We start from the raw sequence: 14,459 nt of genomic DNA on the forward strand, positions 1-14,459 counted from the left end.
GAAACCCACGCGGTCGGGCAGGTGACCCCATACCTTTTCTCGTCCGTTACGGGAATCGAAACCCGGACGTCTGGGTGAAAGGCGAGTGCGATACCACTGCGCCACTCAACCACTCAAGAAAACGACAAATGGATGATCACACAGTGATAATATCGCTTTTTAATATAATGTAATTGTTCAGACGTTTGGCAGAATATTTGTGAAGGGAGAAGTATTATACCACATGTAACACGACAGCTTTGGAGTCACTATTACCTTACCTTTTGGTTTGGTGTTTTCTTGCATTTACCATGAAAATTATTCTGAATCTCCATTTCATTATGAATATCCATCTTTCAGATTTTGCCAGGATTCCAATATCCAATATGGGCAGAGAGAAACATTGAAATTCTTGGTATTTTTCGATATGTACATACTGTTTCTCAGCCCTACTGTTAATGGCTTGGAAATGCTAAATCAACCATTTGTAGAACTATTTAAGTATACGTTTATGAAAATCCGCTGCCTCGTTATCGCATATATTGCTCGTTATTTAAATGCTTTGATCATATCCTCACTAAGTTGTGGTAATCCAAGCATTTTTAATCTAGTGTCTTGTACAGTAACGGAAAGTTGTATTCACTGAGAAAATGAAAGGTTCACCTTATTGATGCAAACAAATAATTTGTTTTTTTTTTAACTTGTGTACTTGTATGTTCATCGAAAGATAGAGACTGGTCTAAATTACTCCCAAGTCATTTTTCTTGTCTACTTCTTGTAATTCTTCGCTTTTCAGGTAATATTTTCTTTCATCGTTATTCCTGCCAATAAGCATCGACTTACATTTTAGGGGATAACATTTCAGTAGCCATTTATCACTCCAAGCTGTCAGGTAACATAGCTCATCTAGGGTATATTTACATCAGTACTTCCATGTCATCTAAATAATTTAGTTTTAGTTGCAAAAATATAAGCTTCAGACTATGTATATGATGAACATTGTTGGTCCGAGTACCGATCCCTGGGGGACTCCTGAGGATACACCGCTCCAATCGAATGGTGGTGTTTTAGCGCTATTCTTTGTTTCCTGCTGAAGATGAAGCTGATCGTACATTGATAAGTTACTCTCTGGTACTACGTGTCGACATTTTACCTACAAACTTTCGTGTGGGACTGTATCTACAGTCGATCGAGGGATTATTATCTAGTTGTTCAATCCTTTTATCTTAATCTATCAGAAGTTGTAATGAGGTAGACCTGTCACTCAACAGATACAACGTGTTTTTTTCAACTCAGTTGGTACGCCGTGTCAGTCCAGAGTCAGGGATTCCATTACTGCCGGAGGGCTCGACAGGAACATGCGTTCTATTACAAAAGTGCCGTGTAACATCTCTGCGTAACATGTTTATGATTTTGTTGTCATTCAGAATTCCCCAGTTACTATAGTAACTAGCAATGTTTTGTCAGAGAAAGTAAGTCCGTGGAAGAGATTGCTGGTAAAATTCTCAAAATTTGTAGAATTGAGTCCTTCTTACAGGTGAAGGGTTTTAAAGAAGCGTTCTATTTCCCAAGGGAGACACACACACAATTTACACACAAAAAATGCCCCTCTTGGTCAAAACCTGGCAGTGAATTTTAGGAATGAATTGACAAAGAGACGTTGGACGGACGACGAAGCTGTGCCATGCATAAGTTTACCTAACCTCTGGGCTAAGTGAGGTAATAACATGAATCATAATCAGATCGGTGCTTATCTTTCAGTAAGAAGTTATTTTTCTTTCTTTTTTATGAATTAGTGAGAGTATACAGTTTCATAGTATTTTAGCTCAAATGACCCGAAGGGCCAACCGAGCATATTGCATGCCGCAACGACCTTCGTCCTTCTGTCCAACTAATCCTATAAATCGCTGCTAGTCCACGAAGCAGATTGGGACCAGAAGTATCCTTGAAACAGAGACACATTGTGTTATTAACGACATTTTAGCTTGGGGAAGGGAATCCAATTATGTGTACATGATCGGTTCATCGACGACATCCGCCATGTAAATCATTGTCAATCCAACAACATAATGCCATGTTCGCAAATGAGAACATGATATACAGCAACGGAACCAACAGCCAAACTAACGAGCATGAACAGAATATTTCTTTGACGACCGTAAAACTCTCCCGTGATTTAGATCAACTTGCATCTTTTGAAACCACTTGTTTTGAGTTTGTCCGTAGTTGACGACTTCTTTCTCAAAATCGGGATAATGTGAACAGGTTCTCGAATATCGAAGCAACTGCGACAAGTAAACACAATCGGTTGGGAATGCAAGAATTGTTGCGATCCAGAAATGGAAATTTACAATAAGGAAACTGAAATCTTCACGCTTATCATACAGTTTAGGGGAGCGCTGTCCATGTTTGTTTCGTTGTTGGAAAACATCGAAAATGGGTGCTGATGAAGAACAGTTTGTCGTGTCGTTGATTTCCAGTTCTGGTGGGTATATACGACAGACGTAGTCAATTAATCTCTTGTTATTTAAAGACATCATTGATGAATCTCAAAGTGAAATTGAAGGACTTTGCGACATGTTTTGATAACTTCTTCCATAAATTCAGCCTCGTATGCAAACAAAAACAAGCCAGCCAACAGCGGGGCATAGTTTACTCCCATAGGTATTCCAAAAGTCTGTTGGAAGATCTCAACAACAAACTCGACGAAGATGCTCTCGATAATTTGAGTGATTTCGTCCTCTATTTATCTCTTCTCTGACTTGGATGAATTTTTCACGACATACGCATCAGTATAGCTCACAGACATGTATTTGTACCGCCGTTCACCTGTCTCTCATGACAAGAGAACGAAGGCGTTCTGTCAGGTTTAGACGGCATTTATGTGTGTTCTTGTGAAGTGTATGGATCCACTAAAAACGGGGGAGGTCCGTATCGTTATCATTATAATTCATTCATAATACGAAGCATGGCTACCAGAATATCGTTTTTTTGAGAGATTGCATAATGAATAGGCGAGATGTCCTTCGTTATCAAGCGAGCCTTTTATATACAGGAATGTTATGATATTTGCAGGCAAGGCTCAAGCTATTACCGAAAGGATTTAACCCAATGAAAGTCCATCCAACCACAGGCACTTGTATCTCCAACGCAGTATTTAGCTTTAGCATAGATTTTGCAAAAAGTTTAATTGGATGGGAAATAGATTGTGTTCGATACCAATGAATAATAGTTTGTTTGTGTTAGCATGTGACAAACTAAATCATGTACAGTACTGTTCAGTGGTATTATTAGTTTATAGTGAATTATAATTTTGCAGCAAGGAATCCCGACATCGATACATAGGAGCAGTCATTACCAGTTGTTTCCCTTGAGAAAAAACTTTCAAGCCGGAACACCTCGTCGCGATAAATTCTTGTACCTTACATCTAGGACATCGTCCGAGATGTTCCGATAGAAAGCTTCCGTGTAAAGGGAGGTAATAGGCTTTAAAATCAACAACAAACAGACGAATCCACCCTCTGACATGGCAGGAACAATTATAAGAGAACACTTACGTGTATTACAGGATACATGCGTGCACGAACTGAAATCTATAGGTAAACAATCAAACAGCAGACTTACGTTCTCAGACTATGTTTTACCGTTAGTACTATTTTACAATTACCCGATACAGAACCATTCAAAGAAAAACTTGCATAATCACCATTATTTTTATGAATTGTTGTCTGTGAGCGGTATTATTATCATTATTATTATTACTGTTAACGGCCTTTCAACACATTAAACGCCATTTGGAACATCAACCGATGAAACCCATAGCGATCCAAAAAGGAAATAACATCAAACAAACTAAATGGTAAAAGTCAAATGCTAAAAATCTTAAATGGTTACATTATCACAAAAGATTAAAATGGTAAGTCATATTCTATAATATAGACCAACATCTTTTAGATAACCTAGAATTTTATGAATCTCAACAGTTTAAAAAAAACGGCCTTGAGACTTGAAGCAATAAGAAATTTCTCAAGTAGACAGAAGGTCAATGCAGTCCAATAAAAAATGTTTAACAGTATTGATAAGCTTGCCGATCTTTATGGTCTGCGGGCACCAAACAGAGCTCTTTTGAAAGCTGAGACATGTCTGCTGATCAGGTCCATCCCATATGTGTTACCTAAGGCACATGCACGTGTACCTGGAATATTAACAACACCAATGCTGTATAGTGGGCTGGATTTTGGCTTGTGTTGTTTGCATTACTGGTGCCTGTGTCTAAGGTAAACCTGAAATAGTACTGCTTGTACATTCTCTATGGACATCAGAAGTATACCATTGAATGGAATTAAAATGCAGTTTTGCTAGTGAGCACAACACGCCAAAGAATGACCATCAAAAGTTCATGTTGACACTAACTTTAAGTTTATTAATTTGTAATTAGAGGGTTTCCACTGTGACAACTTCAACCAATATCACGTCACACCATATCATCAACAAAATACACACCTTAGGTCCTCAAGATTATAGAGAAGAAATTGTTTAAATGATTTTCATGTATTTTTACACCTATGACCTTGGATGAAGGTCATTCATTTGAACAAACTTGGTGACCCTTCATTCCAGCATGCCACTGAGCTAATATCAAGTCCCTGGACTTTTTGGTTACTGAGAAAAAGTGGTTTAAATATTTCAAAACATTTGACTCCTGTGACTTTAAAAATAGGACAAGGTCATTTATTTGAACAAACTTGGTAGCCCCATATCCCAGAATGCTACCAGCACAATGCCATGACCCTGGGCCTGTAAATTGTTTACGACGGATGACACCAGACAAAAAGTAACCTAAAAACCCATTGCATGTGACAAAATAATAAACAGTCCAAATCAGTTTGTATTTGGTCCTAGCTAATTGTTTGAGCTAATACAGAAGGTGTATAATAGGTAGCATGCATGTCTAATTACACAAGGAGGGGACAATACTTTACAAGGCACATGAAATGGCATTCGTTCATGTCAATCCCAGTTTTGATAAGATGATCATGATCTGGCATAATTTCCAATCAGGTACCAATTTTGTAAAAGATTCTGAATCCTTGAATAATAATTATAGGCATATCTGACAGCTCCTGCTTTGTATCATTTCAATCGAGAACAGTAACAAAAATGCATTTTTATGATTGAACAAAGCATAGTAAAAGTTACATGATCTGAAGAAGTAAGGTTTACAATTATCCTTAAATCAGATACTATTGATAAGACTACACCACAAACTTAGACATACGTATATCTAAGTCTATGGCATAACAACAGGAACATTAATTTTTAAACTTTTTTGTTTTGATAAATATATATTTAATTTAGTAAATCATATATCCCATAAACTTTGAATAAGATGACTCATGAAAAAATGTCTTATTTTAAACAAACAAGATGTCTTATTTTAAACGCACAGGATATCTTATTGTAAACAAACAAGATATCTTATTTAATTTTTTTAAGTACTATATCGATATTGTTCTTTAAATAAATGATAACTTTGCTGGCCATATCATTGTTCTATGCCAATGGTCATTACTCCTTCTATAAGAAAAATTGAAATTGATAAAAAAGTAAGTAAGTAAATGAAATAGCAAAAAGTGTAAGGATTTGGGGACTTATCAGAAAAACAAAACGACGGACATATTTATATTTTGATTGTGAAAGTTAGTAAAACTTATCGCTATTCCTTGAGAAACAATGGATGGTCCCTAGTTGTGCCAATTTGATTTTACAACTGATCAGAAAAAGAAATGGCCAAGAAATGGCCATTTTGGATTTTGACTTTGAAAGTATGTTATAACTATTTCTTGAGAAATACCAGATGGATTTCTCTTAGATTTAATATGTAGGTTCCCCATGGTCCCTTATTGTGCCTGTTTGATTTTGGGACAGAAATGGCTAAGAGATGGCCATCTTGGATTTTGACTTTGACAGATTGGGGTTGGTTGGTATCTATTTTTTGAGAAGTACATGATGGATCTCTCTCAGACTTCATGTGTAGGTTCCCGTTGATCCCTAGTTGTGCCCATGTGACTAAGGGACTGCTCAGAAAAAGAAAAAAAGACTGACATGTGGCCATCTTGGATTTTCATTTTGAAAGTTTTGTTGTTGCTATTTCTTGATAGCTAATGCATAGATCTTTCTCAAATCTCATGTGTAGGTTCCCTTTGGCCTAGTTGTGCTTGTCTGATTTTTGGGCAGAATGGCTTCCAGACAATCATCTTGGATTTGGCAGTAAAGATTATTCAAATTTCTTATCATTAAGAGCAAAAAGAGAGAAGAAAAGAGAAAAAAAGGGAAAAGATTAAACAAGGGTGAATTACCTTGGCTCCCTTGAGGGGTCCGTTTTTGACTGATTAAAAAAATAGGACAGGTGCTCAACTTTGATTTTGAAAATGAAGAATTTCTTAATAGTGTGCCCAAAACATTTTGCTGTATTAAGCTTTAAAAATTCTTAGTATTATACAGTTAAAGGAAAGTGAATAGATAAAATGTCACACTTAAATCCACTGGTTGTGTTCTTCTTAATCCTAGTATTGCCCTTTTGATTTGGAGACTGGTCAGAAAAACAATAGCTGATTGGCAACTGTCTTAGAATTGACAATTTAAGATAATAATCCCTATTTCTAGATTCTAGAGAAATTTTCAAATTTCATATAACTAAAAGTAAGAACAGAGGAAAGAATGGAAAAGAATAAGAAAAATTGAAGTTCTAAATTAAAGGACAAATAAAGTCTAAAAAATGGTGGTTATCCCTTGACAATGAAAGTTTGTTATTGTTATTTCTGGAGCAGTACTGATTGGATCTTTCTCTTAAATTACAAATATAGGTTACTCATTGGTCCCGAGTTGTACCCATTTGATTTTAGTACTGGTAAGAAATGGCTGAAAGGTGGCCATGTTGAAATTGAGAATGAAAGTTTATTATCACATTTAACGTGAGAAATATTGAATGGATCTTTCTCAGGTTTTATTTGCAGGTGTTTGTTGGTCCCTTATTGTCCCTTTCTGATTCTGGGAGTGATTGAAAACTTCTTGTATTTGACAAAGGATGGAGGAAGTAATAGAAAGGAAGTGTTTATAGAGCATATAATGGCAGGCAAAGAGACCTCTTGTTATTTACATACACATAAAGTCAAATAATGCCTTTTTTTCGTGTTTTGTTTTTAATGCTATGAAATTAATTATTTTACGGTATCATTTTCATATGGTGTTATAGGCAGAGTACATAATGTAGCCTTGTAGGCAACAATAACATATATTTTGGTTGCAACACCCCCAAAATTCTGCTTCCCTGTAAGGCTATGTCTTTTATATTGACTATAATTTCCATCACTGCTTGTTGCTTTGATATTAAAGCTCATAGTTTTTATTATTACCTACCAAAGGTGACCTTGACCCCTTGTTGTTGACCAAGAGCAAGCGAAGATGTGAAGTGTGTTTGGCTGGATATCCAGACCCGAATGTCTATACTCCACAGACTCTCACTAAACTCATCCAAGAGTATACACAGGTGAGAAAAATGTAGATACAAATATATAAAGTAGACGCTCCTGTCATACATTGTTTTAATGTAATCACTTGATTTTCACAAAAAAGTAATAGCAGGTTGATGTTTAAATGCAGTTTTACCAATGGTGATAACCATGCCAGGTAGTGTCAAGCACAATGCAGCTGTTATATTTCAGGAAATTCTGTATTACGGCTTTACTCTCATATTTTATGCAGGTAGGTGAAATATTGTAAGAATTTGATGTAATTTTACTAACTACTATTGGCTGCCCTTGGTTGTCAAACCTGTCATTATACCATCAGATGGAATAAAACAAAGGAAAGTAACCCTTATAGAAAAGAATGATTTGGCTATAAATGATACCCTGAACCAATTGTCTGGAATATTTAAGATATAAATCTTAGTTATTTGTGAATGGCCTTACATGAGCCATTGATGACTCTCCATCAGTTTTGCTGAAAGTTTGGTCAAGATACTTGTAAAACAAGTGTACAGTTAGTGTTGCCTGTAAATCTTGTCCCCTACTGTTAATTGAATGTTCTAAACAACATAGACCTTGATAGTAATGAACAGATGTCTCATTTTAACAAATGAAAATGACTTTAAGTCTCCTCTTCAAAAACTAGGGTTTTGACAGGAAAGAAGCAAAAAACCAGAAAATAATGTGGAAAAAACCTATATATTCACTTCCCATTGCTTAATACTGTATGAAGTTTTATTCAAGTTTGTTATCCTTAATTCAATTAAGTGATTATCTGGAAAACAGACCAAAACAATGAGATGTCAGAAAGGACCTGGCTTTGTGTCTGATATTTAAGGGTAAATCTAATCCATCCAGTTACATGGTCAGTGTACACATGAAAAGATGTAAAATTTGACCTTGCCCTTTTGACGCAGTGACCTTGAATATTGGTCAGTTGACTAATGGTGTTATTCTGACAAACTTTGCTTCCTGTATCTTTGATGCGGTGCCCTAAAAATGGTGATAAATGTCTATTTTAGTAAGAAACCTTTACAGCCTTCACAGTTGACCTTTTGACCCCTAACTCAATCCCACCTTATATATTTTCTAATAGTGTTAGATATGTCAAGTTTCAACCCTATCACAAGTTATCATCTGAAAACCAAAATATGATGATAAAAGTCTATTTTTAGTAGCAGTGCCTTTCGTAGTTGACCTTTTGCCCCAATCATTTTTCCACACTGTACTACCTCATAATCTAACATTTTGTGAAGTTCCAAGCAAATTCTTTTATCCTATCTGAAGTTACCATTTGGACACCAAAATTTGATAAAAAATATCAATTTTTAGCAACATTGACCTTCATAGTTGACCTTTCGACCCCAAACTTAATTCCACTCTGTGTTATCTCATAAGCTAACATTGTGTGAATTTTCAACCTAATCCATTAATCCTTTCTGAAGTTATCATCTGGAAACCATAATTTGACGAAAAATATCAATTTTTAGCAACATTAACCTTTTTTGTTGACCTTTCCACCCCAAACTCAACCCCACTCTGTATTACCTTGTAAGCTAACATAAGTAAAGTTTAATTAAAATCCATCCATCTTTTTTCTCAAGTTATCATCTGGAAACCAAACGACAGACAGACAGAGACAAACACTATAGTCCAGTCCGGTTTCACCGGTAGGGTACTAATAAATTTCAACATTTTGTAATTAGTAACATGACATTTTTGATATTGAAAAGTTCATACAGTTTATATATACATCATCATTATTAAAAGGAAACATTGTTACCTATTAATGTTTTAGGCAGTGCTCGATTACACATATCATGAAGAATGTCAGCTTGTCAATGAAGAATTTCCAGAAATTAATGCGAAAGAAAGAATACATAAGATCTTCTGTAAGTTCAAATGCTTCAATCATTTATTTATGATGTATAATGTTGTTTCTGACAAAATATTCTTCATTGATTCTGATGAACAGCAATAGCTTGGTTGGAGATCTGAAGTATAGGGTTGGATCCCAATACATGGCAGTTCATGTTTCTCAGGAAATTGAAAGTTCTGTAAAGTAGCATGTGGCCACAACCAATAAATTCATCTGACAAACAAACGAACAAATGGTCATTTATGTACTTAAAAAGTCTTACATATCTATAAGTTTGTTGATGACATTGCCCATATATTCCTTTGAAGTATGTTATTCATACTAAATAGTATATCCTGCTTGAAACATACACTTCTAATGGTCACAAAATATTTTTCCATCCAGTAGGATTAAAGATGACATCCTTATTTGTAGTTTTGTAATAAGGTATGTAACAATTTCTCAGCAGAAATAATTTGCTTCACTAAAAAAAAAAAATCAAGTAACATTTCAAGGAACATAAAATACAATAAATGATAAGTATTAATATGCATGGTTTAACTTTAACTTTCAATTCCAGGTCATTTTGATCAAGTAATGGAGCTTTCCAAAAAGTGTATACCAGAAAAAGAGGTTGGTAATTGTAGAGTGTATTAACTGAATTTTTGTAGAATATCTCTGGGTAAACCCATATTGATGACATGATAACCGTAATTGTTGTTCTGGTGACGGGTCACTTGGATCCAAAACATGTCAACAACTTGATGCACGAATTGTAAATTGGGAAGGAGCTGTTTGTGTTGTCTTCACTCTCGACCTACATTCTACACTTTTTTTAGTGAGGGCTCCGTATACTTTTTGTGCCCGCGGCAGTTCCTGAAAGATTTTACTGTATATCCTCGATTGTGGGACGTTGTGCCTCCATCCCCCATTGATTACCTGTGGTTTATCAGTTAGACTTGATTACATGAGCTATATCAGTTAGACTTGATTACCTGTGCTATATCAGTTAGACTTGATTACCTGTTGTTTATCAGTTGATTACTTGTAATATATCAGGTAAGCTGTGTTACTTTTGCTGTGTCAGATAGACTTGGTTCCTGTGTATCAGATAGACTTGGTTACTGTGTATCAGGTAGACTTGGTTACTGTGTATCAGATAGACTTGGTTACTGTGTATCAGGTAGACTTGGTCACTGTGTATCAGGTAGACTTGGTTACTGTGTATCAGGTAGACTTGGTTACTGTGTATCAGGTAGACCTGGTTACTGTGTATCAGGTAGACTTGGTTACTGTGTATCAGATAGACTTGGTTACTGTGTATCAGGTAGACTTGGTTACTGTGTATCAGATAGACTTTGTTACTGTGTATCAGGTAGACTTGGTTACTGTGTATCAGGTAGACTTGGTTACTGTGTATCAGGTAGACCTGGTTACTGTGTATCAGGTAGACTTGGTTACTGTGTATCAGATAGACTTGGTTACTGTGTATCAGATAGACTTGGTTACTGTGTATCAGATAGACTTGGTTACTGTGTATCAGATAGACTTGGTTACTGTGTATCAGGTAGACTTGGTTACTGTGTATCAGATAGACTTGGTTACTGTGTATCAGGTAGACTTGGTTACTGTGTATCAGATAGACTTTGTTACTGTGTATCAGATAGACTTTGTTACTGTGTATCAGGTAGACTTGGTTACTGTGTATCAGATAGACTTTGTTACTGTGTATCAGGTAGACTTGGTTACTGTGTATCAGGTAGACTTGGTTACTGTGTATCAGGTAGACTTGGTTACTGTGTATCAGGTAGACTTGGTTACTGTGTATCAGATAGACTTTGTTACTGTGTATCAGATAGACTTTGTTACTGTGTATCAGGTAGACTTGGTTACTGTGTATCAGATAGACTTTGTTACTGTGTATCAGGTAGACTTGGTTACTGTGTATCAGGTAGACTTGGTTACTGTGTATCAGGTAGACCTGGTTACTGTGTATCAGGTAGACTTGGTTACTGTGTATCAGGTAGACTTGGTTACTGTGTATCAGATAGACTTGGTTACTGTGTATCAGATAGACTTGGTTACTGTGTATCAGATAGACTTGGTCACTGTGTATCAGGTAGACTTGGTTACTGTGTATCAGATAGACTTGGTTACTGTGTATCAGATAGACTTGGTCACTGTGTATCAGGTAGACTTGGTTACTGTGTATCAGATAGACTTGGTTACTGTGTATCAGGTAGACATGTATCAATCTAGAATAGCTAATGTTATATTAAAATTTTGTGGATTTGTGTTGAATTCTTTTTATGCCTTTTCCCCATGTCTGTCTTGTCACATTAAGTCACCTCCCATTCTGAGTCAATGCCATATCTTCAGAGCCACTCTACAGATTCATATTTACCCATAGTATGATAACATTGAGCACCTAATGATATTATGGTGATTATTCTATTAAGATTGTAATGTCTTATTTTACAACTTTTACAACCTTATGATACTTATCTTACAGATATTTGCTTGTTCTTTCAAATGTCTGTTGTGTCACTTTAGGTAGCAGATGTGCTGGGTTCTGAGATGAATCAGTGCCTTGTGTGGAGGAGGGGAGCACTACTGTATATGTACTGTAAAACAATTAAAGAGGATCCTCAAAGGGCTGACAGGATAGGTGCCACTTTTATACAGGTGAGATATATAGACAGAGATGGTGTTTGGTTTTGGCAAATTACACATAAAATGTAGCATTAATAATTCAGATTTGTCAGTTTGGCTTGTTGAAAAAGGTTTACCGGGTAACTGATGAGAGTTATCTTTCTTGGGTTAGGGTAATGTAGCTTTGTAATGTTGTTGACACTAGCACTGTAATGTTAGACCTACTGACACATTCACCAATATGAAGGGAATCATTTGTCATTTTTTACTATGAACGGGTTATTTTCAGTTTGTACATGAAGGCATTGTTGAGTTAAAGAGCATTCTCCCTTCACCGCCATCCCCTCTTCCAGGCAGAGACAAGGAGGAAATGCCAGTGAAAGACCCCACACTACAGCTGGTGGATATGGGTAAGTACTAGGTATAATGTAACATATCTGACCCCACTGACGACATTACTTATCTAACTCATAAGAAAATGTTGTCATTCAATTGATATTTCTTTTTAAATTTCCCTATATAAACTATATAGACCACATTTCCTTCCCAATATGACCTCTGTAATCCACATTTTTCTTTCCAAGGATAAGGTCAAGACAGACTTTATGAAGCAAACAATTCATTTATTTATATATGAATTAAGCACAAACAATGATAGAATTTTGTGCAGTGTGTTTGAGTCACCAGAAACAATAATTGGATCTGTGTTGAGTGATGGAGTCCCCAGAAACAGTGATAAGATATGTGCTGTGTTGCTGAGTCCCCAGTAACGGTGATAAGATATGTGCTGTGTTGCTGAGTCCCCAGTAACGGTGATAAGATATGTGCTGTGTTGCTGAGTCCCCAGTAACAGTGATAAGATATGTGCTGTGTTGCTGAGTCCCCAGTAACAGTGATAAGATATGTGCTGTGTTGCTGAGTCCCCAGTAACAGTGATAAGATATGTGCTGTGTTGCTGAGTCCCCAGTAAAGGTGATAAGATATGTGCTGTGTGATTGAGTCCCCAGTAATGGTGATAAGATATGTGCTGTGTTGCTGAGTCCCCAGTAACAGTAATAAGATATGTGCTGTGTTGCTGAGTCCCCAGTAACAGTGATAAGATATGTGCTGTGTTGCTGAGTCCCCAGTAACAGTGATAAGATATGTGCTGTGTTGCTGAGTCCCTAGTAACAGTGATAAGATATGTGCTGTGTTGCTGAGTCCCCAGAAACAATGATCTATGTTGAATTGTTGCAGGTATCCTCAATGACACACATCTACTTGGGATGATGTACGGCGGTGAAATGTGTTACTGGTACTACCAAGAGCAAGTCAACAAAACACAGAGCATTGAGTTTGAAAAAGACTTTGATGCCAAGAAAACTGGAAAGGAATTCTTATTGCCCTATATAGAGGCAGTGGATGGTGTACTTTCTGCTCATGGATGGAATTCTCAAACAGCAAAACAAATAATTAAATACTTTTCTGAGCACTAATATAACCAGTTTCTCTTTTTTGTTTGAGATGGGGAGGGGTCATCAAATGACATCAATCCATTTGAAGCTGAAAATCACTTTGATTACATGTTACATATAATTGTTGTAAAAAGAAATAATTGTTTATTTTAAAATTGAGATAATACACATGATTTATTTCAAATATGACAAAGAATTGAACAAATTAAATAAACAAATATACCAAAACCATGGCTGCAGATAAACAAATGCTAATAACAGTTGAGGTCCCATGTTTCTACGAGTAACAGAGGGCAAAGTGTAAAAGAGGAGGTAATCTCTGTTTATTTATGTAAAAAAAGGAGGTAACCTTTTTATATTGATATATAACACAGGATGTTGTCTCCTGTTGATATATAACACAGGATGTTGCCTACTGTTGATATATAACACAGGATGTTGCCTACTGTTGATATATAACACAGGATGTTGCCTACTGTTGGTATATAACACAGGATGTAGTCTCCTGTTGATATATAACACAGGATGTTGCCTACTGTTGATATATAACACAGGATGTTGCCTACTGTTGATATATAACACAGGATGTTGCCTACTGTTGGTATATAACACAGGATGTTGTCTCCTGTTGATATATAACACAGGATGTTGCCTACTGTTGATATATAACACAGGATGTTGTCTCCTGTTGATATATAACACAGGATGTTGTCTGCTGTTGATATATAACACAGGATGTTGCCTACTGTTGATATATAACACAGGATGTAGTGTCTTGTTGATATATAACACAGGATGTTGTCTCCTGTTGATATATAACACAGGATGTAGTCTCCTGTTGATATATAACACAGGATGTTGCCTACTGTTGATATATAACACAGGATGTTGTCTCCTGTTGATATATAACACAGGATATTGTCTCCTGTTGATGTATAACACAGGATGTTGTCTACTGTTGATATATAACACAGGATGTTGTCTACT

At 36.1% G+C, this 14,459-nt stretch overlaps 1 protein-coding gene across 1 annotated transcript; it reads left to right on the top strand.

The window, feature by feature from the left end:
- Positions 1-3,504: 3,504 nt before the first annotated feature.
- LOC132561384 (RAB7A-interacting MON1-CCZ1 complex subunit 1-like) lies at positions 3,505-13,493 on the top strand. The gene is made up of 7 exons (XM_060226108.1): positions 3,505-3,578; positions 7,404-7,528; positions 9,307-9,400; positions 9,947-9,999; positions 11,920-12,051; positions 12,308-12,428; positions 13,255-13,493. Exons 1-7 carry the CDS (start codon positions 3,506-3,508, stop codon positions 13,491-13,493), a joined length of 837 nt encoding a protein of 278 aa, XP_060082091.1. The 5' UTR covers position 3,505.
- The last annotated feature ends 966 nt before the right edge of the window (positions 13,494-14,459 follow it).

Source organism: Ylistrum balloti, unplaced genomic scaffold (assembly GCF_031769215.1).
Source record: "Ylistrum balloti isolate Yb309-2 unplaced genomic scaffold, AGI_CSIRO_Ybal_v1 Utg371196, whole genome shotgun sequence".
Lineage (NCBI taxonomy): Eukaryota > Metazoa > Mollusca > Bivalvia > Pectinida > Pectinidae > Ylistrum > Ylistrum balloti.

Coding starts and splice junctions, on each gene's coding strand:
- LOC132561384 (XM_060226108.1), top strand. CDS start 3,506: ATGGCAGGAACAATTATAAGAGAACACTTACGTGTATTACAGGATACA. Junction 3,579..7,403: donor GCACGAACTGAAATCTATAG/GTAAACAATCAA, acceptor TACCTACCAAAG/GTGACCTTGACCCCTTGTTG. Junction 7,529..9,306: donor TCATCCAAGAGTATACACAG/GTGAGAAAAATG, acceptor TTAATGTTTTAG/GCAGTGCTCGATTACACATA.